The following is a 26,935-nucleotide window of genomic DNA, read 5'->3' on the forward strand; positions in this document are numbered from 1 at the left end:
GAAGGCAACCACGAGGCTGATGTGACCCCCGGTGAAAATGAGTTTGACACCCCTGCCCTAGATCATGCAGAAGACAATGGATTGTCTTCAGTCTATTGAACTTCTGTTTAACAGCTCAGTTACCTTTGCCACACCACTATAGTTGAATGGTTAAGTATTTCCCGCTTTTGCCTTTCATCTGTCTCTGAAGAAAGAAGGACAATAACATCCATGCTCTATTTAACATTCTATACTGCCACAGCTCAAAGAAACAGATGTGTTTTAAACACAGATTTTTTCATTAAACTAGAAAAATTCATTGAGTAAAAGTAAACATTAAAAGGCCTTGGTTTTATACACAAAAAGCCGTGTGCACAAAAATGTATATGGAAGATCTTCTAGACAAGCAGCAACCAAAACATTAAGAAAATAGACCAGTATTAGACCAGAAAAACTGAAGAAATGGCTTGCATGGAAGACAATTTTTTGTTGTTTATTAGCTTTAAAGCATTGTAATGAAATAAAGCTTTTCAAACAAAATTAGATGGGAAAAGAGACTATTCTGTGCAGTATAGATGCACATTTAATTAACTGAATTCAGATACGTGGATGACATACGTTTCTGTAGAGGGCAGAATAATGTCGTAAAAGCGGGAGCTGGCAGAAACTGTTGGAAAACCGTTTGCACAAAATCATGTCAGGCTTGATTTTGTGTGTCAGTAAGTACCATAGCTCCCACTGACTGCAGCTTTACTTTTGGGTGTGCAAGAACACTAGAAAGGGTTTCTGAGATTTCCTTAAGCATCTGGAAGAAAATGCTCCAGCCTTTAATACCAAGATATTCTATTTGTGCTTTCTAACCGTGTTATCAATGGCAGCTAGAAATGTGTTCAGGCTGGGCATGCAGAGCAAATGCTGATTTTCCTGAGAGCAGCAATGATGCTAGCCTATTCTATTTCATGTAGCACATTTGGGACTGTATTAAAATATTTCCCTTATTTTCCCTTTGCGGCACTTGATTAGCTTTTATTTTGTAGATGTGGAAATCCTTTTCTGCTTTATGTAATTGCTATAAATATAATATTTCTTCTTAACTGCAAAATAAATACACTTTGGCACCAGGGAAGCAGAAATTTTCTTACTGCACCTCACAACATCATCCAATATAAAACAATGTTCTATTATTACAGTTACAGCATTTTTTTGAACTTAGAGACAACATAGGCTGTGCACTGTGCCATTGAGACAGAGATGGTTTGTTTATCATGCTGGAAAGGGAGCTTACAACCTAGGTTTATGATTATTTGGACTGGAAGAGAACAGAGAAATGAGGTCAGCTTGGCTCAAGTTTACAGACACAGAAGTGCCTGATGTTGGCTATTCTGAGCCTGATCTAGTTTTTGAAAGCTATCATAGAACATTACTTTTATCCCATTGCCTTAAAAGAATATGAAAAGGAGCTGCCAGCAAGGCTGGTGCAACAGTGAACAGCAGTGACATGAGGTTTTCCTTCACAGAATGCAAAGCCAACTGCTGTGGGCGAATGGGCTTTTATAAGCATGGGACAGGATTATGGACAGCAGCTCTGATAAAAGTGTTTGAAGCAGAACAGGGGGAAACAGTAGGTGAACTAAGTTATAAATTAAAAAGAAAGGGAAAATAATAATTTCATTCAAAAGCCAGCACCCACTCCAATCCCATTCCCAGACCTCTGGAGCCATCCAGGCCATTCCTTGACTGAATTGAAAACAGCTGCCATGATTTTAGCTATAGGGTGGTTGGCTCCTTACATTTAGCAAATAGCATGTTTGAGCATGTTATTTTGACTCCTTTATGTACTTGTTAAGGTTCATTAACCTGCAGCAGAATTTGGCTAAATGTGGCAGCTGATGTACCTGAATAACTGAGTTACAAGTCATTTCTAGCTAAAAACATGATGGATTAAATAAATGTGAAAATCCTTAAAATAACAGATGAACAAATACTACTGCTAAAAATTAAGTGGTTGGGGCCAAATATGGCAGCCCATTATGTGCAACTTCAATCTTTGCATTCATGTAGATGCAACAGTCCAGCTCAAGCATCTTTTACAGCATGGAAGAGAACAACAGTGTGTTTATTTTGCAGTAGTGAAACACCAATTGGTCTCACCATACAGTTCTAATAATTTGCTTTTGCTCAAAGGACTTGACGTCAATATTTCATTTCTTTTTTCCAGACTTGGGCCTTTGGAACTGTATGTTTCAAAATGGTGCTGAGATGGGTAATTCTCTCTATGTCAGGGATGACAGCCTTGCCTTTGAATGCTGCTTCTGATATATTTTCTGGTGGTAAAAGTGAGGATAAAAGTACACTGACAAACGGTGTTCTTATCAGTAACCATGTAGTCTTTGACTTTGTTGAAGTAGGGTTCCTAAAGCCTATATGGTAGTATACTTTATACCACGTTAGAAGTTAAGTTGTATGGAAGGCAGTGCATTAGATAGAAACAGAGACTGTTTTATATGAGCTCTGTTAGACAACAGGAAATAAAAATAATCTCAGGTTTATAATTACTATTTGTAAGAAAGGTCCAGATTCTAGTCATATTTTAATATAAACCTTTAAGTTCCTTATAGCATTAAAAGAAAGGGGAGAGGGCAAGCAAATTCACTTTTGGTAATGGATTTGCGTACCTTTAGAACAAGGCATATATCACTTCACCTGCACTTGTTAAAAATGAGTAAACAAGTATATAGATCCAGTGATAAAGACATTGTTAGTCTAATGCAAACCCTGCTAGGTTCGCTAAAGGAGTTTCTCCACTAATTTCAGTGGAATGACATTGATCTGATGAGGCCTAATCATTCAATGGTTTTGGATCAGGCCCAGCACTGGGACTACCTTACTCCACATGGGAAAGCATGAGGAGGAAGCAGCAGTACGAGGTCATGCGCATGTGCAGTCCAGAGAGCAGTCCTCTGAGTCCCCAAAACTGAAGATCCAACCAGGCTCTGTGCCCCAGTTAAACTGACCAGAGATTTTTTCTGTATCTGTGTTCTTTCAGTGGTTCAGGGATCTTTTCTACTGCTCTCAATTATACAGTACAGATACAGCCTGACCTTTGGATATGTCCTTCACCTGCACCTACTTGAACTCAGGTCCATTTCCTTTAAAGGTAAAAGATAAATATGTGTATCTAGATTATGAGAGAGTGACATGCCTCCAGAAGCTGTTAGGTTGGAGCAAATTGCCTTTTGGCGCCACTGGTTACTTTTTGCATGCTTTCTGTAAAGACAGCTACTGCATCTGAAAGAAGGTTCCTAACCTAAAAGTTACAGATGGGTATAATAAACCAAATGGTGTGAATCTGGGCCTTTCTCTGCCTCTGCCTCCATTCCTATTTGTGAGATATAAATACTAGTTTTGTGCTTTAACAATTAAAACAAACGTAATAAGACCTCCAAGCAGGAAGGTTTTTTTCTTTCCTCTGTACTTTACCCCTTGTGAGCAGTGGAAAAGTATTTTGGATCCCACAGGTCTGCGATTCCATCCTGCTCAGTTCATGTGGGTTGAAGGTGAGGTATGTTGCTCTTGGGCTACACGTACCTGACAGTGATCTGGAGAGGGTCAGGTGAGCACCAAGGCTTAAGTCACAATATCTGTCACTTCACAGCTACAGTTTCAAAATGGCTTCCATGACTGCCATTTCTATACCAGCAACTCCATTTTTAGGATCTTCTCCAACTTCTGCCCTTCTGCTGTCAATATCATGTTTCTTTTTTGGTCTCCTTTTCTGTCTAATGAGTAAACCTTTCTCCTCTTACCTGTTTCCAAAAAGGCTTTGCTTTTTTTTTTTTTCCAGTCCATTTTGAGCGTCATGATCTTCCACTGTTACTGATTGCTGTGCTAAACACACAATAGGTATCTTCCAATGCCAAAATGGTGGGGTTTTAATTTTTACAGTTTCAGTAATGAAGCATTGCGGTAATCACATGCAAAAATACAATTAAAAGAAGCAAAAAACTTCACTATTGTCATCTGCAGTTTTGAAACCATCCATATATTGATTTACAGGATGATTTTTACAACAGGCCAATACTTCTTAACTGGTCTCTGAAGCTACTCAGTGGGAATCTCCAGCTATCTGCAAATTCTATAACAATTCCAACTATAACATACAGTAACAAACGGTAGCAAACGCGAAGTATATCACAGCTCATAACTCCAGAATTATAAAAATACCATACAAATTTACGGTATTCTACTACTTTCTTTTTTGAGATAACAGATAAAATTAAAGCCGCTTCTGTACCATACCTTCCAGCGCCCCAGCTATAGGAAACATGGACATGAACGGGATGAATTCTGGACAATCCCCAATATCCAGTGGCTTAGTAGCAATACATACTTGAAACAAAATTATACTGGTGCAACATAGTGCTCTGCTGGCTTAACTGTACTTAAAATAGCACAGTCTTTACCTATTGATTTGAGGGAATAAGAGGGCATTTTTGTTCTAATATAACTGCAGCAGTGGGACATGAATTTATCTGAGATAACTGAATGGGAACAAAACTTGTGGCTGTAAGTCCATGTTCTGCTCTTAACTGTAACTGTAGGTCTTAATAAATCCATTAAGAGTTGGGGATGAGCTGTAAGTACAGAATTTGGCTAGAAGCTTCTTGTTTTGCTTTTCTGTATTGGATACGTGCAAGCTTCCACTCCAGTCTCACTGAAGTTTAGATATTTGCTGAGCCTTCTGACTTTTTTTATTTAAATGAAAAACCAGATTCTTCTTTACTGTCATGTGCTGCCACCTTTTGCAAATATGACTCGTTTCAGAGCCTATGCTAAAAAAGCAAGTGTTTTTGCCTCTGTATGTTACTGTTTGGTATGTGACTAGGAAACTGCAGCTTCACATACTGTGTAGGGAGAATTAGAAGGCTTTTTTTCGCATTTACCAAATCTTCCCTTGAGAAAGAGAGGTGGGAAACTACAGTTCTATTCATTAGATTTGCTTCTGAGATGCATCCTTCTATCCAAGTCGGATAAGCTGATTCCTGGCCACTGTAGATATTCTCCATCTGCTTTGTAGGTCCTTTTCATGTGTTCTTTTGAAGTAGGTTTGGTGTCTGCATACAGATCCTATATTCTCCTTCAAGCTTACTATTTTCCTTACCTTTTACTCTTGAGTAATGGCTTATGCATTTTCTTTGTAATTGAGGTTCCTTTATGTATATATATGTGTGAATATAAAACATGACTCAACATTAGATTCACAGTCAAAAAATGATTAACTTTGATTAGGAAGACACAAAATCTATCAGGAAAAGCATTTTAAAGTGCCAAAGGGAAATAGATTCTGGATAAGGAGCTAGTTTTTCTGTTTCTAAACATAGCTTCTACACTTTCTAAAAATATGTAAGGAAAATAGTTTCTGTATGGAACACATCAGACTTTTTCCAGTCAGTGAGTTACCTTAGCAAACAAGTGCCAAAGCTAAAATACAGATAAGATGATAGATAAGAATTTATTTAAATTGTAACATCTTTGGCTCAGGGACAACATTTTACCATTTTTTTGCAAAGTCTCTAGGACAATGGAAACCACTTTCCTGGGCAACGCATAGCCCAGGATGGTACTGCCTATGAATAATGAATAACAAAGCTATATTTCAGCTGAAAAATATGTCTTTAGCTCTTCATCAGAACCAGATTCCCAGGTTTCAGAGCAAAGTGCAAGATTCATTTATTTTGCCTGATTTTAATCTAGTAGTTTGAGTGAAGTCTTTCAGTTCCCTTTGTTTACAGTATTCAGACGGACTGTCATGCCTTTTCCATAACTATTCTATTTGGATTTATTCAGCCTATATAGCTATTACAGTTATGGTAACTAAGTTTAAAAATTGGAAGATACTTCATCAATCCACACTGTACCAATAAATATATACATTATGAAGGAACTGGGAACATTTACAAACCATGGAACAAAGATTAAAAGTCATGTTATAACAAATAGCTTTGAAATTATTATCTACAATCTTTTTTAATTGTTTTGTACAGTTTTGTTTGAAATTGCCAGCCTGAGGGAAGGTCACTCTCCCCCTTGTGGGGTAAGACTATAGGCAAAAAGATGGCATTGTCGGTAGGACTTTCTTCATGTTAAGATCATTTTCTCCTTTACTCAGTTTAATTTCATCCCATTATCTTCCCTGTGACAGAGGACTCTCCATGTATAATAAGCAGCTAATGGGCACTCATCCTGTTGTATTCTTGAAACTCCCAAACGCATGATGTGAGAGTGGCACATTAGTATCTTAATGAGAAAAAGCTACGGTGAGAGCTGTGAGGTTAATTATGCAGTTTCTCTTTCTTGATGGCCAATTATCACAAGCAAACTGGCCAGCTAATACAAACATACACAGCTTAGAACCATTCTTTAGCACATACTGGGGCAGGGAGGCGATGTAGGAGAGCTACAGGTATTGAAGGCAGAAATAGGTCCTATGCACATAGAATCATAGCATTGTTTTGGTTGGAAAAGACCTTTAAGATCATCAAAGTCCAACTGAAGGAGATCAGGTTGGTCAAGAAGGATCTGTCTTTCATAAACCCATGCTGACTGGGCCTGATTACCTGTTTGTCCTGTATGTGCTGTGTGCTGGCTCTCAGGATGATCTGTTCCATAATCTTGCCCAGCACTGAGGTCAGATTGACAGGCCTGTAATTCCCCAGATCCTCCTTCCAGCCCTTCTTGTAGATGGGTGTCATATTTGCTAACCTCCACTTAACTGGGACCTCCCTGGTTAGCCAGGACTGCTGATAAATGATGGAAAGTAGCTTGATAAGCACCTCTACCAGCTCCCTCAGAACCCTTTGGTAGATCCCATCTGGCCCCATACACTTGTGCGTGTCTAAGTGGTGTAGCAGGTCACTAACCATTTCCCCGTGGATTATTGGGGCTTCATTGTGCTCCTCGTCCCTCTGTTGCAGCTCAGGGTCCTGGGTACCTGGAGCACAACTGGTCTTGCTAGTAAAGACTGAGGCAAAGAAGGCATTTAGTACCTCAGCCTTTTCCTCATCCTCCGTCACTATGTTTCCCAGGCATCCACTAAAGGATGGAGATTCTCCTTAGCCCTCCTTTTGTTGCTTGTGTATTTATAGATACATTTTTGTTGCCTTTTATGGCAGTAGTCAGGCTTGGCTCTAGTTGGGCTTTGATCCTTTTAATTTTCTCCCTGCATAACCTTGTGATGTCCTTGTAGTCCTGCTGAGTTACCTGCCCCTTCTTCTAAACTCTCCTTTTATTCCTGAGCTCCAGATGAAGCTCTCTGTTCAGCCAGGCTGGTCGTCTTCCCCTCTGGTTTTTCTTTCAGCACAGCTTGCTCCTGCACCTTTAAGAATTCCTTCTCAAGGAGGAAGAACTTGGGGTATTCCAGGTTGGCAGGATGTACTGAGCTGAAATTAAAATAATTATGCAGGACACAGCTCCTAGGAAACCAAGTGTTACAAGTTCTGAAGCAACAGTTGTTTGTAATCATACATGCACATCCTGTGATTTTATATGCAAATAGGAAACTTCAGCTCATCCCATGACCAGAGTGTATGTGCTGCTGGTAAAATGTAGGTCATCTCAGGGTGATATGCATCAGAATCTGGGAATGACTTGGTCCTTCACAAGTAGGCTGAGCAAAGAGCAACCTTCACTACTTCCCTTTAGACAGACTGGGAGCTTGTTTTCAGCTTCTGTAAGTATTTGTTCAAAAAACGGACCTGGGAACTGACTTGTATCTGTTGTCCCTAACGTACTTATAAGAAGGCAGACTGGTTTTAGGTTCTATTCCCTGTAAACCTGCACAGTGTTAGAGTACCATAGGTGGCATCAGTTCTCCTCATGCTGTGTTGAAAATAAAGTGACCACTGAGCAAGCACACTTTGCTTAATGCTGTCTGTGGACATCATCTTAAGGAACTTTCCTGATGCAGAGATGTCACCACAAAGAAGGGCCTTGGGAATATTAGCAGTGGCAGCCCTAGTGGATGACAGGCTACTTTTTTTCTGTTAGAGTTAATCTGAGAACTAGTGTGTATACTAGTATGTGAGGTAGACAGAGAAATGAACTGCAAAACAGTGGTTCCAAATACATCCTCCCTCTTACCTAGGATCTGAAGTTTTTCAACAAAGACAAATGTAGAGAGAGCCCAGGGCTCATAAAGAAAGTGATTTAAAAATATGAATTTCTTGGACCCTGGAAAGCCAGCAGTTACTTAGTCCTGAACTGGAGTTTTTGAGTTATTATTGTTTTACATTTGTAGCTACATTAAGACATATGTTGTTTGCTTCTGCATAACATAAATATTTTCAAAGGGGTGAAAATGTACCCCAGTAAGAAGAACTGAGACTTTTAGATAAAATGAGAAATTTAAAAACGAGAGGTTAGAGGAGATTGCGAAGGGAGGAAAGGCTTTAGTTTGAGTGGAGCTCTGTAGAGATTCAGATTTGAATCATTCATTGTGCTTAAAAATGGTACCTTCTTATGCTTGTTTTTACGTCTTAGAAAATTCGTAGAAGCTCGAGGTGGGGGGGGGGCGAGGGGATGGGTAACGGGGGGCGGGGCGGGGGGTGGAAGAGGGGAAAAGGGTGGGGGAAGCGGGCGGGGAGCAGTGGCTGCAGGGCAGACACCAGGAAGTCCTGGATGGGACTCTGCAGTAGACAGGAACTGGATTCAGGGATGCACAGACTGGAGCCAGGATCAGGATTGCAGGGTCCTCTTCAGACGCTGGCCATGGATGAAGGCAACGAAACTCTTGTGACATCTTTTAACTGAGTATGATATAGATGGCATGGAATACCTCATTGGTCAATTTGGGTCACCAGTCTGCCCCTCCCTGCAAGTATGACCCTGCTTACTTATGGGACATAAGATACCTATCAGTGACCTTGGCTACTATAGCAATAAAAGATAAACCTGGGCCTTTTCTGCATACCATTACTACTGTTAGCTCAGTAAAACTAAACGAGGCATTATCAACTCTGGAGTGAACACTGTCCAAAAAACATGCAGCCAACTTCAGAAAAATGCAGTTACTTAGAAGAACTTAGCTGAAAAGAAGGTTCACTAAATTGGTCTTGTTTTAACCAAAACCAAGACAATGTCTTCCCAAAGCTCTGGTTAAAGTTGGGTGTAGGTACTTAGCTGTTGTCATTGCTCCTCCATCGTGGAGAAGGAGTTGTCTCTTTGGGCATGTTTCGCAGAGATACTTAAATCTGTGTGTTTGCCAAGGCAAAGATACTCTCATTTCAAAACTGAATTTTGATTGCTGAATAGTATTTGTTATGTACACAGTGCAACTAAGGAGATAAATCTGAGAACAGAGGCATAAATAAAATCTAACATCTGTTGTAGAAGCAGGTAACTGCAAGGGCTAAAGTAAATCCACTGTAATTTTTATCCTATGTTTGTGAAACTGTGTCATGCTGTTTGTAGAGAACTTTTGCTGTCTTCTTAATTTGTGACGATAAAGGATCTCAGTTTATTTGAGAAAACAAAATATTGCTCAGTCTTCACTGAATCCATTCTGAAAGCACATTCAACACTTTTCTTTGTAGTTCATGAACAGCTAAAGTAAAGTATATGTTGTAGGAACTACTTGTTAGCAGTCAGTTTCACCAAATGTTTACATGCACCTTTCTGTAGTCTGTAACTTCAGTTAGTCAAAGGACAAAGAATGATGCCTGTACTTAGCTAGATATATTTAAGTACTAAGAGAACCACGACATAAAGTATTAGAAGTATCTTACTAGTATTATAACACTACATTACAGCTTTTAAGGATTTTCTTAAATTATTTAAATTAAATGGGCTGTACATCTCAAGAATAAATAAAATGTTTCTTCTCACACACTTTACAGAACGAGGCTCGAAAGGACATCTTGACCTCATGGAGTTAATAGGAGTTCCTCTTCCTCCTTCTGTCTATTTTGTCACCGGCTATGGAGGGTTTCCAGCTTACAACTTTGGTCCAGATGCTAACATCGGTCGATTGACAAGTGCTATAATACCATCGCCTTTCTATAGGGATTTCACTATCGTAGTTACAATGAAACCAAACAGTGATCATGGAGGAGTGCTATTTGCAATAACAGATGCCTTACAGAAAACTATTTACCTGGGAATGAGACTTTCACCGGTTGATGACAGCACCCAGAGAATAATTATGTACTACACAGAGCCCGGTTCCCAGATCTCCCGAGAGGCTGCTTCATTTAAAGTGCCAGTGATGACTAACAGGTGGAATAGGTTTACAGCGACTGTTCAGGGAAATGATGTCGCTTTGTTCATGGACTGTGAAGAATATCAGAGAGTTCAGTTTCAAAGATCAGGACAAGCCTTGGTATTTGAATCTGGTTCTGGGATATTTGTTGGTAATGCAGGAGCCACAGGATTGGAAAAGTTCACAGTAAGTACTATCTGATAAATTCCCATGCCTTGGTGTTTTATGCATGTACCCTCTACAGGAGAAAGTCTGCTTACAATATTTATATCTCAAATGAGGTTACAAATTATATAGCTTCTATTTTCCATACTTGGCTAGGGTTCAGGCAGTGCAGATATCTAAACTCCGGCTTAAAATGCAAATGTTCCTAGAACCTCAGAAGTTTCTTAATGGTCCAGATATTAAGCTCAATGCTCAGTTTGAATACTAGGAATTTCAAAGTAAATATATCACTTAACTTTATATGGCCTCTTTATGAAGGACCAGTTTCAGAGTATCCATTTGTTTAACTTCTGAGAATAATACCTGAGTAGAAAATCAGTATTTAAAATTCTTGTTAGCTAGATATGGTTACTTCACATTCAACATAAGGAAGAGAATGATCTCATCAAAGATAAAGATAGTTGGAAGAATTTATATATTACTTGAAGCTTATCACGTGCTTTAGAAAAGCTACTACAAATCTCTCAAGCCTTCTTAGCTTGAGTGCAAGCATTCTTTCTGCTGCATCCCAACTGGAATTCTCAGACATTGAGCTTCCAAATGGAAATATGATAGCTGTCAATATACAAGAGACTGACTCATTGTCAAACTGAAAGGGAAATGTCACACTTTTTCTGTCTTGTTTTTGTACTTCCCTTGTACTTGTTCAGTATTTAATGAGATTTATGTCTCTTCCCCTAAAGTAGTAAAGGAGCAACACAAAAATGAGTGGATCTTTTGCTTTAGCGTAAAAATATGTTATTTCCAGAGTTCAGGTGTACTAGCAGGTTGTGAGTTCCATTTGGTAAGAAACAAATGCACTTTAATCTTTATCTGGCTAGTCTAAGCACCTGGAATTACAGGAATATGTTATTTAGCAGCAAATAAGTGGTGGAAAGGGAAAGCAGGAAAACTATCTGCTGGTGCTACCTTTCTTAGCCAGATGGGTTGACTGTAGTATTGGGGATGCCTAGTTAGTGAGTAGGAATGACAAACATTCAAGAAAATGAGACCACTTTGGTACCCACCTAGAAAACACATGTGATGATCAGTTACTGAAATTATCAACAATAGATCTGTAAATATGGTGACAGGAATGCATGGTGGATTACACTGTAGGGCATTTCCACTGAAACAGGCTGTTCCATATGCTGTACTGGGTACATAAATTTCAGCCAATATTCTGATTGCTTCAGTACTATTAATTGTGACATGTACTCTAGGTCTTGTGTCTTCATTTCTTCATGCATCGTATGTCATAATTGCTTTTGGGTAGAAAAACTAAATGGTTTATTCCCCCTCAAGCTCTGTTTGTATGACAAGAATTATTCACATTGACTGCCCAAAACAGAAACAATTCACAGCAGATTGTGCAAATGGCTTTGAATAGATGTCAGTTACTGGTTTGCTCTGGCTAATGGGAATCCATGTGTCTAAGGCTCTAGTTGCCAAATGCAAAAGGACACAACAATCATCAGATTTTATGGAAACAAAAGGAAATTCTAGCCCTGGTGCTTACAAAGAAAAGTAGAAACCAAACAACAACCAAATATAGCTGAATCACTGATGGTGCCAGATTTTGCAAACCAGCTTTAACAAGAAAGGCAGTAGCAGTCACAAGATTCAGAGGGGGAACACAATACTTCATCCCTACCGTCTCTACCATGGCAGACTTAGTCATGACTTTCTGGTTGGAGTAACGGGCTAGAAGCAACACCTAGGAAATATTAGGGCTCTCCATTCTGCTTCCTTCACCATCCAGAGCCATGGACTAGAACAAGAGCAGAAAAATGTGTTATCCAAATGTGATTCTCTCATACTGTGAAAACAAAACATCACTTCTAAGAGACTGCTTAGGTGTCTGGTTGGGCCTCCTTTCATGTATAATTTTTCAGTGAATTGTTCAGTTAGTCTGACCATTCAATATCTGAGTTGCCCATTATTAAGTTTTGAGAGAAATAGGATGGTTCAGTTCACTGAGCTGTTGTCTCAGATTGCCTGCAAACTTAGGAGGCACCAACTGCATGACTTTCATGGTCTTTGAAGGTACAGAAACTAGAGGATTGTTAAAAATAGAATCTCAGAATTTTTTTTCTTCCTGAAATATTCTAGAAGCCACCAGAAATATTGCTTCAAAAGTACTTCTTTGCTTGTAATTTCCCAATGCTTCTGGACAAGAAGAGAGGACCACTTCAGAGAGGAAAGAGTAAGCAGAAAGTCAGACATAGCTATGTTTACAAACGGTAGCTACTCCTCCTCTGGAGTTTGCATTTTTTGGTGGCATTAAGTAACACCAAAGCATACTACTTTGTTCGTCCCAACAGTTGCAGTTTTCGTTACCAAGACTCAGGCTTTCTGTACGCCTGAGCGAGCAGATCCGCGGTGTGTCTGTGGTAGTACTCAGCAGACAGAGCACAAAAAAGATATCATTGCAGCTCCTTGAAAAAAGTCACTGGACTGAGAAAAGTATTCGACGTCTGTCTAAAGACTAAATCTATCAGTTTCTTCAGGCTCTTCTATACAGAAAATACAAAAGCAGAGAAACAAAATATACAGTTAGCAAAATGAGAAAAGGCAGGTCGTGTGTTAGGTAAGATGGCTCTTGATTTATCCTATGTGTGCATCATGTCTAACTCTGTGAGACCTCATAACAAGAAAAGGTCTCCCACACGTTTCTTAAAACACTTTGAGTCTTTGTAATCTAAGAAACAAGACTTAAATGTTTAGAATGAAACTGTTGCTCTTCCTTCAGCATGTCAGACTGGTAAATATAATTTGTAACTATGAAAAAATAAACATTTGCAATCAGAAAATCCATCTCCTTTCTTTCTGCTTTGGAAAGTTTTAAGCTGGTTTCTTCCTGACCCACTTCATCACTTACTGGTATTTGCTTCCCATCCTTTGTCTCCATTTTTAGGGGCTTTCACATGCCATTTTTGGAGCTGCAATGCATTTCTTAACTAGAAAAAATAGACAGTGCTTTACAGACTCTAGGGCATAATCTAGGATTAGATCCTTCAGTTGAGGCACTAGCAATACAGTGTAGCAGCTGTGTTGTCATTTGGACATGGTAGTTGTGTTCTGGCAGCTTCAATATTTTCTATGTTTTGTAAAAGGAAAATGTAAGAACATATTTACATTTTTAAACTGGGGTTTAACTATAATAAAATTTTATACTTCAGAACATTTTCCAAGCAAATCAGAACAAAGTCTGAGTTTGTTTGTTTGTTTGTTTGTTTGTTTAATTCCCACCTCTCCACCCCTGCTTCACATGTGCTAATTTAATTATTACTTTCCTTGAACTGTTTTTGTCATTTCATGTAGGGCTCAATTCAACATCTGACAATCAAATCTGACCCAAGGGCTACTGAAGATCATTGTGAAGATGATGATTCTTATGTGAGTATTCTCATAAACACTTCTTTATCTATCCTCAGTGCCTCAGAGATTTCAAAGTCATTTACCATTAGACATTTTTCATAAGACCAAATGTAGTATTTCTTCTTGGGAACATAGTATCATACTTTAAAATATCTGTGTGGAGGAAATCTCTTTTTTTTGACTACACAGCTTCTAACACTGTGATTTTTCAAAAAGCATAATTTTCTATAACACCTTTGAGAAAATGAACTATGACTTCTACTTTTCTGAAGGATAGTAAGTACTGAAATAAGTTAATATCATAATGACACTGAGACCAATGGGAGGAAAAGAAGAAAAAAAACATAGAAGTAGCGAGTTCCTTGGAGACCATACTTTTTTTTCCCGACCTTTATGAACTTTCTATCATGATTGGGTTTTGCACAGGTTTCAGGGGACAACAGTGGCAATGGCAGCATTCAAGACCATGAAGGTATTTCTGGAACACAAGAAGTCCTTGCACCTTCTTATCTTCCCGTAAGGGTAAATTCATTTGGTTTATTTGTTTTAACCTTTCTGGTTTAATATTACTTTTTAAGACAGCAAGTTCTGAATTTTGTCACTAGTTTTTCATATGTGGCAACTTCCAAAGGTACCTGTGAGAGCAACATGCACCCATCCATAAGAATGACTGCACTGTGTCAGATCAAAAATCTGGTATACTTGACACTAATCAGCAACCAGTACTTGAAGAGTATAATAACTGATCAAGAACATAATTACAGTTACTGGGAATACTGTTTACTCTGTAACATTTTCCTTCACAGGAAATGCCTGAGCCAGAACTGTACCTGTTTGTGTTTAGTGGACCTCAGCTGAGTTTTTTGTCCTTGAACTTCTTGCTTTTTTTTTTTTTTTTTTTAACCCACGAGAATTTTACCATCCTCAGCTTCCTACTGCACAGTTCCTTAGCTTATTTAGCTACGTGTTTGCGAAAGACTTCCATCTCTTTCTTGCCCTTCTGAATATGCTAAGTGTTCATTTGGTGGTTACTTTACTGGAAGACAGAGTAAACAGTTGCTCTTTACTCACCAAAACATTTGCGATTTTAGAGATTCCTATCACATCATGTTCCCCCTTCCTTTTTGTGCCAGGCTGAAATGTTCCACTCCATTCCTCACAATGAAGCTTTCCATGCAGCTTATTCTCATTGATTCCTTCAGAGAAAACCAGTAGGTTTGTGACAGATGACTTTACAGAAACCATGGTCACATTTCCCTGATACAGCACATGATTCAGCTCTTTCATTGTTGGAGCCTTCAGAATTGATGGGTGAATACCATTTGATTGTGACGATTCGTTGCCATTCACTTTGTCAGTGTGTTTCCTACCCTTTTCTTACAAAGACTTCAGTTTTAGATATATCCTCTGCTGAGTTTCACAAGAATTTTGCAGGAATTTCAATTCTTCTGTGGCCAATACGGATGCAAAAAACTTTTTTTTTCTCCTATGGCTTAACATTCTCTGAGCAGTCTTTTCACAACTGAATTGTGTATTGACCTGGCTTCCTCCCCCTGATGTGTTTGAGAAGAGATCTCATATTAATTTTTATGCCTTTTATGTATACCTCATTAAACTCTTTTTGGCCTGCCTTGTGCATTTGACAGAATCATAGACTAGCTGAGTTTGAAAGGGACTTCTGAAATTGTCCTGTCCAACTCCCTTTTCAAAGCAGAGTTGAGTACAACAGGTTGTTCAGTGAGCAGTTTGCTCAGTGCCAGTGAGTTCTGGATTTCCTCAAGGATGGAGACTCTGCTACCTCTCTGTTCCAGTCTAGTTTTTCTCTGATGCAGAAACAGAATTTCTACCTTGCTACCTTTGCTTCTTGTATACCCAGCATCCTTTCCTGCAAAGCTGCTTTCCAGCCAGTTGGCCCCCAGCCACTACTGCTGCATGGCCCCCACCACTACTGCTGCATTCCTCCCCAGATGCAGGACTTGCATTTTACTTTGCTGAAGTTCAGGAGATTCTTCTCCGCTTATTTCTGTGGTCTGCTGGGGTTCTTCTAAATGGCAGCAAAATCACCTGGTACCTTGACGACTCCTCTCCATTTTGCGTCACACTACTAAATGTAACCCAAGAAATCTTATTGTGCTTTTCATTTTTCTCATCTGGATACAACTGCAGCTAATTCAGGAAAGATGTCTAACTTCTGTAGTCTATCCAGAAAAAAATTAATTATTTTAGCTATTCCTTTAAGTTTCTGATTAACAGTCTTCATAATTACAACACTGTTTAAAATTACGTAGAGCAATAGTAGAAGTTTTGGCTTTTATTTGTTCTTCTGCAAGGTGTCATGGCTTAGCCCTAGCCAGCAACCAAGCACCACACAGCTTCTCGCTTGCTCCCCTCCGGTGGCATGGAGGAGAGAATCAGAAGGGTAAAAGTGAGAAAAATCATGGATTGAGATAAAGACAGTTTAATAGGAAAAGGAATAGGCAAAGCAAAATACTTCCCATGAGCAGAGCAGGCAGGCGTTCAGACATCTCCAGGAAAGCTGGGCTCCATCACACATAATAGTTACTTGGGAAAGACACCATCACTCAGAATGTCCCACCTTCCTTCTTATTTCTCCAGCTTGATATGCTGAGCATGACATCATATGGTGTGGAATATCCCTTTGGTCAACTGGGGTCAGCTGTCCCATCTGTGTCCCCTCTCAACTTCTTGTGCAACCCCAGCCTTCTTGCTGGTGGGATGGTGTGAGGAACAGAAAAGGCCTCGACACTGTCTAAGCACTGCTCAGCAATAACTAAAACATCCCTGTATTATCAACACTGTTCTCAGCACAAATCCCCAACATAGCCCTGTACTAGCCACTATGAAGAAAATTAAACCTATCTCAGCTACAACCAGCACACAAAAATATTGTTTCTCAGCATAATCTCAGCATATCTCGTAAATCTGAAAGGCCAGTAAATGACTATTTTATTCAAAGTGCAAGAACTTAATGTGAAAGTATTTCATTGGATCGCACACATATTTTTTCTAAAATGCTTGGAGACTTCAAAAGGCCATATCAGCATGACAATAAATATGCAGTCTCCTTTAGCAAAATGTTTAATGCTATTGCCAAATTAGAAATGTCTAAGTGCAAATGACTCGCAGGATTTGTATGCCTTCAAGAGTGACTGCCCATGGAGTTTTAATGGATTTATTCTTGAGAAATACTAAACAAGAGACAGGGAAACAAATGGCAATTTGACAGTCAGTACAGTCACTGACAGATGTTTCTGAGAAAGTTTTTAGAGGAAAAATAGCTGAACAAACTCTCCAAATCAGTGCTTTGAAGTAAATTGCTATGATGAGCTGGAATGAAACAAGTCAAAGGTTATACTTGAAAATGAAATCTGTGAATAAAGGCACTTAGCAATGTGGATGGTGCATATTCTAACTTGTATTTTTATGCCGAGTTGTTCAGTACTGTTCAATAGGAATGGTTAGCATTCTTTGGACTATTTCAGAATATTTCCATCTAATGGGCCTTGTGAATCAGCAAAAAAGTCCTCAGGGATTCAGCAAAAAAGGTGTGTTTAATATTTGTAGAAGAGATGTCTCTTCACAAAGAATTCTCCTATGGATTCCGTGCTAATTGATTATTCAGCCAAAAACTGTCCTTGTCGTGTCTAATCTGTAGGGATCTTCATAAAAATATACCCTGAACTACTCTGTACATCAGAAAGGCACCGCCAAAAAGGAAAAGTAGGGAACAACAATTTTCATTGTTGGTTCACAAGTGTTCAAGGTATTTCAGGTGTGTTGCAGTACTGAGTTTGTGTGATTTTTTTTCCAGGAACAGTACCATCCATTTTTTTTCATTAACCTTACATCTTTATGAACTAACAATACAATCAAGCATCATTGAATATTTCGGATTGGAAGGAAGGTCATCTATTCCAAGCTCCTGCTCAAAATAGGATCATCATTCAGGTCAGATCACATGTTTCAGAGCTTTTTCTGGTCTGGTCTTTGAAACATCTGAGGATGTAGATTACAAGAACCTCATTGTACAGCCTGTTTCAATACAGGTCTATCTTCATTGGTGAAAATGTTTCTCCTTATATCCAGTCAGAACCTCTTGTGTTTCAACTTAAAGCCCATTATCACTTGTCCTACTGACAAGCACCACTATGAAGTTTGATGAACCCTGTGTAGGTATTGGTAGGCTGTCACTAGGTCTCCCATAAGCTTTCTCTTCTCAGGGCTGAAGAAGACTAGTTCCTTCATCCTTTCTTCACAGGACAAGTGCTCCAGCACTTGTCTGTCTTGTAAGCTATTTACTAAGCTCACTCTAATTTATTGATATCTGTCTTGTAATAGGGGACCAAACCAGGCACGATACTCTAGATGTTGTCTAACAAGTGATGAATAAATGGGGATAATCATTTCCCTAGACCTCTGTAGTCCAAATTCCTGTTAACACAGCTTGCTTTGTTGCCAGGGCATGCTGCTGGTTCATATTCAGCTTGCTATCCACCAAGATCCCCAGGTCGTTTTCTGCAGAGCTGCTTGCCAGTTTGTCTGTCCCCAGCCTGTGTCATTGCAAAGGGTTCTTCCTTCCCAGGTGCAGGACTTCGTGTTTGTCCTTGCTGAGTTTCATAAGGTTCATGCTGGCATATTCATAAGGATACAAAAACAGTGGGATAAAAATAATGCCAATGATGTTACCTCTCTTCCTTGTTCTGACAACTCAGGAACTCTTTCAGCAAGCCCTATTTTGCTATTTTGCAAATCTTAACCTGGTTCAAGACCAGGATGCTTGGCCCATTAAGTCTTCTCCAGGTTACCATGGAAACATAATCACTTTTAAATTTTATTTAAATTGCAAATGCAGGTTTGCATGAATTAATCTCCTCACTACACTGAGACAGAACTTCTCTGGGTCTCTAATTCCAGTAGAGAGTAGACTTTTTACTTTCCTGCATGCAGGTGATAACAGGTTATCGACATCGCCACTTCTTGCCCACCCACAGCTAGCATGGGGAAGGATGGATACCAACCAGCTCTAGGCTGTTAGACCTGCAATAACTTGACGTTCCTTGCATTTTTCTCCCTCTCTGTGGGTTTGTCAAGTGTACATCACTTGGTTTAGAGGAATGAAGTTCAGAGGTATTGTGCTAGTATTTCTCAAGAGCATTAGTATGACATCTGCTGATAAGCAGAAACTAGATGTGTACTGTAAGGACAAAAGTGAAATAGAAGATGAAATAAATTTAAAGCTTGTACATAAAAGAAGGTATATATATTGGCCATTAATAAATTTTGGTTTTTATGATAGCAATGACAGTTAATGTTTCTAAGGGCAGCATAAGGATAAGGACAAATACTGGCAAGATATTAGGTGGGAAAGATCTGGATATCTGTTTTGCTTCATAAATGTGGTAGTTCTGATTACTATGCTTTGAGGAAGCTAATCCACTGATTCTTGCTTTAAAATATGTGATAAGTGTTTTCTCTAAAAAGTTCTTTGGGATTTGATGGGGTTTTTTTAGCCTGAAGATACGTTGGCTGAGCCAGTGGAAGCCCCCCCAACTGTGCTGTCTTATTTGGAAGAAAACAATTCCTCTGGAAATCACAGATCAGAAGAAACCTCTGAAGGAGCTAAACCTAAAGAACAAGGCACTGACTCTCTCTATCTCTTTTTCTTTTTTTTGAGGGGGGAGGGGGGAAATAATTCATGTTCTCTAGGTCTGAGTCTGTCATTTCCCTGTATATGAAAAGCTACTGTCATATTTTCAGTGCTGCCACTCTGCTGCCAGAGGAATTGAGGAAAATGCATCAGTGATATCAGCTGTGGCATACCACGTGACTGTCTTTGACTCCAGTTCCTACTGAAGTTCTAGCATGTCTGGCATGGCAGCACTCAGTAGCAGCATGGCTTCATTCAGGCCATGATAGTCTACTGTTAATTTCCACTCTCCATTAGATTTTCACACTGGCCATATGAGATTATTAAAGGGTGAGCAAGTCTTGCTGATCTCTTCTTGGCTCCCCTATTGACAAATCAATTCACAGATGGGAATCAGAGAGTCTTGCTTGGTGCAATATTGCTGCTAGTGCACTGTTGTGGTAGCAATCAGCACCTGCTGTTCTTCAAACCTCAGCAACCCCACAACAGAAAGGTCCTCCAAGAGACCAGGTAAGGTGGACAGGTCTGTGTCCAAGGTAGCTATACCAAAAGCCCACCAGTAGCCTTTCAGGTCCTTGAAATATCCTCTGCTGAGGCAGTCTATGCCAAGGATGCATGGGCCCTCTGGGCCAGTCACAATGGGGTACTTTTGCTACTCAATCCCAGTCAAACTTACTTCAGTCTCCAATAAGGTTAGCTGTTGAGATCCCATAGTCACTTCAGAAATACAGAAGGGTTCTGCCTTTTCACAGTTTGATTGCATTAGAGTACATCGTTCACTAGTGTCTACTGGAGCCTTATACTTGTGGGTCTGATATACCTGCTTGTTGCAGGGGTTGGAGTGGCCACAGTGACTGTCATTTTGTCATCAGATCCAGAGGCCTTCTCTTCCCCTTGAGGGTACTGAGTGGTGTTGAACTGGGCTCAGTAGGCATGGGCCAGGCCCCAGCACATTGCAGTGATTTATGTCTCTCTGGAGTTGGAGTGACAACATACTTCTTCCAAATATTTTACTAGTTTTTCAGGATTCTGCACTTGTTCAGGAGTGAAGTTCCAAAAGGCTGGAGGTTCCCACTGTCCTAGAAACTTGCCCATACTATCTCACACACCCTGTGACTCATAACTATCCAGCCTCAGGGCAGATCTCTGGGTGGTATTTTTAAATATTTGTTTAACTATAAACCTGAGCTGAAACACATTCAGGAGACATAGTAATGGGAGTATGCCAGCTTGAACATCCCAAGGATATTCAAAATTCTCAAGAGCTATTCTAACTAGTCTGAAAGAGAAGAGGAAGCTGAAGGAGCAAGGTAAAGTGTCCCATCCCTGCCCCTTCCCAGCTCTTCCATAGATAGGCTCTTTTGAGGAGTAAAGAGTGTAATTATTAATAGTTTCCAGTAGACAGCTCCCAAAGTACAGACATGATGGCAATGCTGGGTACAAATACCAGATTAGTCTCACAAACAATAACTTTATCATATCATAAGGCAGAGTTACACAGTACAACAAAACAGTAACCTGGATCCAGCTCTTGGAGGTGATAAACAGCACTGTAGGAAATGCACACTGCAAACAGGGTGTTGCATAACACAACCTTGAGAACAAATAAAACAGTATTGTAACCAACAAGTATTAAACTAACATAATAAATATTATATATATATATATGTACAAATATATATAAAAATAATGAATTTGTTTTAACACATTCTGGCCAGATCTGTCCTTATCTTCACACTTTGAGCCCCACATTGAGTGCCAAAAGGACTGTGTGGTTTGACCCAGGAGGCAGCTAAACACCACACAGCTGTTCTCTCACACATCCCACATTGGGACTGGGGAGAGAATTGGACAAAAGGTAAACCTCATGGGCTAAGATAAAGACAGTTTAATAGGATAGAAAACAACAATAATAATAGAATACATAAAACAAGTGATGCACAGTGCAATTACTCACCACCTGTCAACTGATACTCAGCCAGTTTGCAAGCAGCGGTTGCCATTCCCGTCAGCCGACTCCCTCCAGTTTATATACTGAGCATGATGCCATTTGATATGAAATATCTCTTTGGCCAGTTTGGGTCAGCTGTCCTGTCTGTGTCCCCTCCTCACTTCCTGTGCACCTCCTCACTGGCAGAGCATGGGAAGCTGAAAATCCTTGACTTAGTGTAAGTGCTACTTAGCAACAACTAAAACATTTCATACTAAATCCAAAACACAGCACTATACCAGCTACTAGGAAGAAAATTAACTCTATCCCATCCAAAACCAGGACAATTTTAAATTTTTTTTTTAAAAAAAGAAGATAAAATTAAGAAGTTGGCCTGAAGAACTGCTGCTGTGATACTCTCAAACACTACAGTAAAGTGCAAGTGCTAGCCAGGGGGAACGAAAGGAGAAAAACCCTCTTCATTCTGCTCAGGTCAGTAAGAAGCATGACACTTCTTGAGACATACCTCTGCAAATAGTGGTACTGGCTCTAAAGTCTTGTGGCACCTTTAAAAGGAATTTAAGATGACTATTTAGTTTTATGACCTTCTGTTATCATGGAACACAACCTTTCATGGAAAACTGAACACCATCACTGAATGAACAACTATGCCCTACTTATGTTTCCTGCAAAGGGTGTGAATCTGCCTAATGCAACAATGGGATGTTTTAGATGCAAGTGCAGGCAGGAAAGTAATAACAAAAGGGCATAATGCACTGAGGAATCCAGTCCTCCTCCAGTAAGATAATTGCAGTGCACAGTACACTCCTAGAAAACAAAAAGTAAAGGCAGTTATCTCAATAAGGTGAAAGACAATGTTCCTATTTAAATTTCATATATACTTCTTGTACATGCTTCTTATGTTTTATGTTATATAGCTGAAAAATAGGCAACCATTAGACTAGAGCTTGAGATGAAGATGATGATGCAATACAGTCTTTGTCCTTTGAATTTGCGTTACAATTTTATTCTCAAATTTCTCTTTTTTTCTTTCCTTTTAAAATTTTCAGTTAGAAAATGACTAACATTAATCTTTGGGATGCATTTTGTCATAATCTAAATATTTTCCTTTTTCATAAAACTTGCAGCATCTATGATCTTATAAATACTTCTGGGTGGGTTTTATTTTGCTGTGTCTCATTAATAAGTCATTATTTTATTTAGATTCAGCTGTCATGAAAACTGGACAAGGCAGCAGTGAGTCTACCACTGTCATACAGAAAATCTCAAGAGAAGAAGATGGCTCTGGTGCTACTGTTTTGCCAGGAGTAAGCAGAGAGGAGGTCTGTACAACAGGTTTATCATATACCTTATCTTTTTCTCAGAAGTGAAAAGGAAGTCTCAGGAAAACATATGAATTTTAGGTGCTTTTCTGAGTTGGTACCTTTATCTATTCCATCTCAGCAGCATGCCAAAACAGAAGTTACTTTTTAAATTCTTGAATGTCCTCTCATGACATCAGACTGAAAAGCAGTGACACTATGCAGATGTTTCAGTCTATAACCATTGAAATGGTTTTTAGATTTTGACTAACCAAATGAACTTGTTCTTTCAGGTTTGCATTTCTTCATGTTGTATTTAAGAAAGTGAGAAACAAAGAAAATAACCAACATATATCCTCATCAAAAAGCCCACAATTTTTATTCCCTAAAAGCAGGCATCTTGGTCTTACACTAGCTATCTTGCAGGCAAAAGTCCTGCTTCCTTCTCAGAAGTGTGGCATATTAAAACATTTAAAATTACAGCATTTGAGTGCTCACCAGGTGCTTCTGTGTGAAGTAGCAAGTGGAAAGAAGCATTTCGTTATCACAGTACTTCATTATCAGGTGATCCAAACAGAACATCAACACTAAAACACACTAAACTCTGGAGGAATCCATACCTAAAATGTGTATTACTGACAGTCCTTAGTTGCCCACAGACTAATCTGAAAATTTATAGTTTATGCAAATTATCCTTTTATAAACCATATCTTACTTGAATTACCATCCAAGATGTTGATCCTATATTCCATGTCTTGACAAGGAATGACTGCATGGATTGCACCGAAAAAATGTCTGTGGCTCCTGGTTATTCTTTAAGAAAGAAGTCTATGCTGCCTCCTGACAGCTACATATGTTAACACTCAGAGATGGAAAATCCATTTAAAAAGTAACCATCGGCTTTCCTGGCATTCACAATAAAAAGATGCTTTCACCAGCTTTGTTGCTCTCCTCTGGATGCATTCCTGTACCTTAACATCCTTCTTAAATTCTGAGGTCCAGAACTACACACAGTATCCAGGGTGAGGTTGCACCAATGCTGAATACAGGGGGATAATCACTTCTTTTGACCAACTGGTTATATTCTGTTAACGCAGCCCAGGATGCAGTTTTTTGTCTTGGCTGCCAGGGCACACACTGCTGACTCTTATTTAGCCCACTGTCAACCAGCATCTCCAGATGCCTTTCTGCAGGGCTGCTCTCAAGCCACTCCTCTCCTAGTTAAGACATTTGCCCAGCATTACTTCTTCCTAGGTGCAGAATCTGACATTTTGACCATTAATCATAGCCCAATGCTCCAATCCATCTAGATCCTTCTGCAAGGTCTCTTGTGCCTCAAAAGAGTCAACAGCAGCTCCCAGTTTGGTATCAACAGCAAACTTGCTAATGGTGCATTCAACCTGTGCATCCAGGTAACTGATAAATGTATCGAACGGAACTGGCCCTAGAACTGAACCTTGAGGAACACCTCTGGTGACCAGTCGCCATTCAGATGTAGCCTCATTCACTACATCCCTTCGAGCTCTGCTCTTCAAATAGTTCTTCACTCAGCACATCATGAACCTGCTGATACCAGAGCTGGACAGCTTTTCCAGAAGGATGCTGTGAGGGACAGTATCAAAAGCCTTACTAAACTCCAGAAAAACTACATCCGCTACCTTCCCTTTACCTACTAGGCTGGTAACCTTATCATAGAAGGATACCAAATTAGTTAAACAGGACTTTCCCTTTGTGAACCCATGTTGAGTGTGCCTGATGATTGCATTATTCTTTAAATGTGTTTCAACAGTACTCAGTATAATCTTCTCATCAATTTTTCCAGGAACTGAGGTTAGACTAACAGGTCTGTAGTTCCCTGGGTCTTCCCTCATGCCTTTTTTGTAGATTGGAATAACATTGGCTAGCTGCCAGTCAGCAAGGACCTCTGCAGACCCTCCAGATCTCTGGCAGATGATTGACAGGAGTCCTGCCATAACATCCACTAGCTCCTTTGGTGCTCTAACAACCTGTATCAACAATCCTGTTATCGCACTCAGGTTATGACCTTACTCACAGCTTAGTTAATTAGTTCTCTTCTAACACTTTTCTAGATGGGAAAAAAATCTCTAATGAGACCAGATTAAAAGATCTCTGGTCTTTAGGAACTTCCCTAATGACAAAACCCAGAAAGATCTTTAAAAAATCAGCTAACAGATCCTTTGCTGAAAGCTGTCATCCTGCTAATTTTAAAATGCTTGGATAGTCATATTACATCCCTCCTAACTTCATTAGCTATTAATGGAACACAAAATATTTCATTGCTGTTATAAAGTGTGAGTAGATCATAGTACTTGTGTCGAAATATGATACAAAAATGACTTAGTTGTTCCATCCTGTATACTGGATTTTAATTTACATATATGTTAATGTCCAGGCTTCACCACTAAAAGGGTTTATTTTGTTCCTGCTGTATTTAAATTATTATTATTTTTATTATTCTTACTTTCTTTTGACCAAATACTGATGCTTAGCAATTTTTTGCTCTTGCTTGTTGCCCATTTTTACTCTCTGCTACCAGTTTCCCCGTTTCATCTTCTGTCACTTTCCTTTTTAACCAAGCTGGATACATAGCCTTCTTTTGTTAGAGTTATAGATCCCAGGGGGCTCAGCTAAAGCATTCTTAAACATCTCTTTTTAACTTCTGCAATTTTTTCCCAGACAGACTTAGTTTGTGAAACTGGTCTTTTCCAGACCTACAGTATTGATTTAGACTGTGCAGATTTGTGTAGATATGAAATCAGATCATGATCATTTGCATCTAGGTAACCAGCCCTCTTTTTTTTTTCCAGCTCAACAAGCAATTTATTTGTACTTACATGAACAATCTCTAATATGGACTGTCTTTGCTGAATGGAGTATATTGTTTGTATGTTGCTTAAAATGTTTCTGACTGCATTGAACGAAGCAGGAATTCTAGGAGAGAGGGAAGAGATAGGGGAAAAGAGAGTGAAAAATGGGGAAAGTAATGCAACACATTTTTCATATTTCATATTTTAATTACTCAGGGCCAGAAAGGTCAAGAAGGAGAGGATGGGCCCACAGGATCTCTAAGAAGGCCAGAAGTGGAAGATGTACAGAAAAAAGATCAAGGACCTCCTGGACCTCCAGGGAAAGTTGGACAACATGGTCAGCCTGTGAGTATTTTCTGTGTATTGAAAGCATGCATGAATTTTAGAAAGGGTAATAGTAATTCATCACACATGCATAAAGGGCTAAAACTCTACAGCCTCACACACTGTCATCAGTTGTACTTCTGCAAGATGGGGTTTAAGCCCCACCAAATCAACTCAGGAGTGTCATATCTGCTTTGCATGTGCCAAGAGATGTACAAGGGCCTGACAAGAGACAATAATCAGAAAGCACAAGGCAAACAACTGATGTGCCAACATACTAATATTCTTGAAGTGGTTATGCCACGAACTCGTTTGGGCAGCCTTTGCAGTGCTGCACCACACTCCCAGCTGTCACATTCAAAACTGCTAGACTTTAGAACTCATATGCTTCCTTCAATGGCTTCCGTATATCCAAGATGTTTCACACTTCCTATCCTTCTGAACTATCAGCACAAGTGTATCCAATTAAACAGAGGTGCAAAACAGATCACTCTGTGACACAGTATTTGTTGCCATTCTGATTTCTTATGTTGTCACACATCAAACTAGAGTTAATTGCTTTTTTGTTGCTTCTTTGTTACAATGTTTTATTTGCTTTTCTAATAAAGATGTTTTATTTTAGGGCGTTCCTGGCAAAAATGGGTTACCCGTAAGTACTCTTTTATACATATTTTGGTTAACTGAAGAAAAAACCCAACTCTTTTTTTTTTTTTTTTTAATGAGAGACTCAGCTATACTGAAGCTTAAGCAGCAAAGTGCTTTCTCCATGTGCCCTCTTTAGAAGGCAGCTCTGGTGCTGTAGTTGACTTCCTCAGGTTGCCAAGAGAGCAGGACCCAGGTTTCTAAGAACAATTCATGATTTCCCAGTTACAAAGAAAGAGACGTTGCATGCCATAAACAGCTGTATAAGGAGTCCAGCTCTTGTGAGGTTGGCTTTTTTGCTGGGAGAAACTTCAAAAAGGGGACATACTCAGACCCAGACCTCTTCCAGGGCAAACCAAAGCACTTCATTGACCCTTCATAGACACATGCTGCCATGTTCCC

The 26,935-nt window shown here is 39.4% G+C and overlaps 1 protein-coding gene across 4 annotated transcripts in view; it reads left to right on the forward strand.

The window, feature by feature from the left end:
* The window catches only part of COL15A1 (collagen type XV alpha 1 chain), a 136,655-nt gene that overhangs the window by 33,729 nt on the left and 75,991 nt on the right, over positions 1-26,935 (forward strand). For 3 of the 4 annotated variants that reach the window (XM_065630300.1, XM_065630303.1, XM_065630302.1), the window contains exons 3-9: positions 9,873-10,420; positions 13,763-13,837; positions 14,246-14,341; positions 19,351-19,477; positions 22,642-22,760; positions 25,784-25,912; positions 26,514-26,540. In XM_065630300.1, the coding sequence (XP_065486372.1) occupies positions 9,873-10,420; positions 13,763-13,837; positions 14,246-14,341; positions 19,351-19,477; positions 22,642-22,760; positions 25,784-25,912; positions 26,514-26,540 (1,121 nt within the window). The remainder of the gene's footprint in view (positions 1-9,872; positions 10,421-13,762; positions 13,838-14,245; positions 14,342-19,350; positions 19,478-22,641; positions 22,761-25,783; positions 25,913-26,513; positions 26,541-26,935) is intronic. The other variant, XM_065630301.1, reaches the window with a different exon arrangement.

The sequence above is a fragment of the Caloenas nicobarica genome, chromosome 2 (genome assembly GCF_036013445.1).
Source record: "Caloenas nicobarica isolate bCalNic1 chromosome 2, bCalNic1.hap1, whole genome shotgun sequence".
Taxonomy (NCBI): domain Eukaryota; kingdom Metazoa; phylum Chordata; class Aves; order Columbiformes; family Columbidae; genus Caloenas; species Caloenas nicobarica.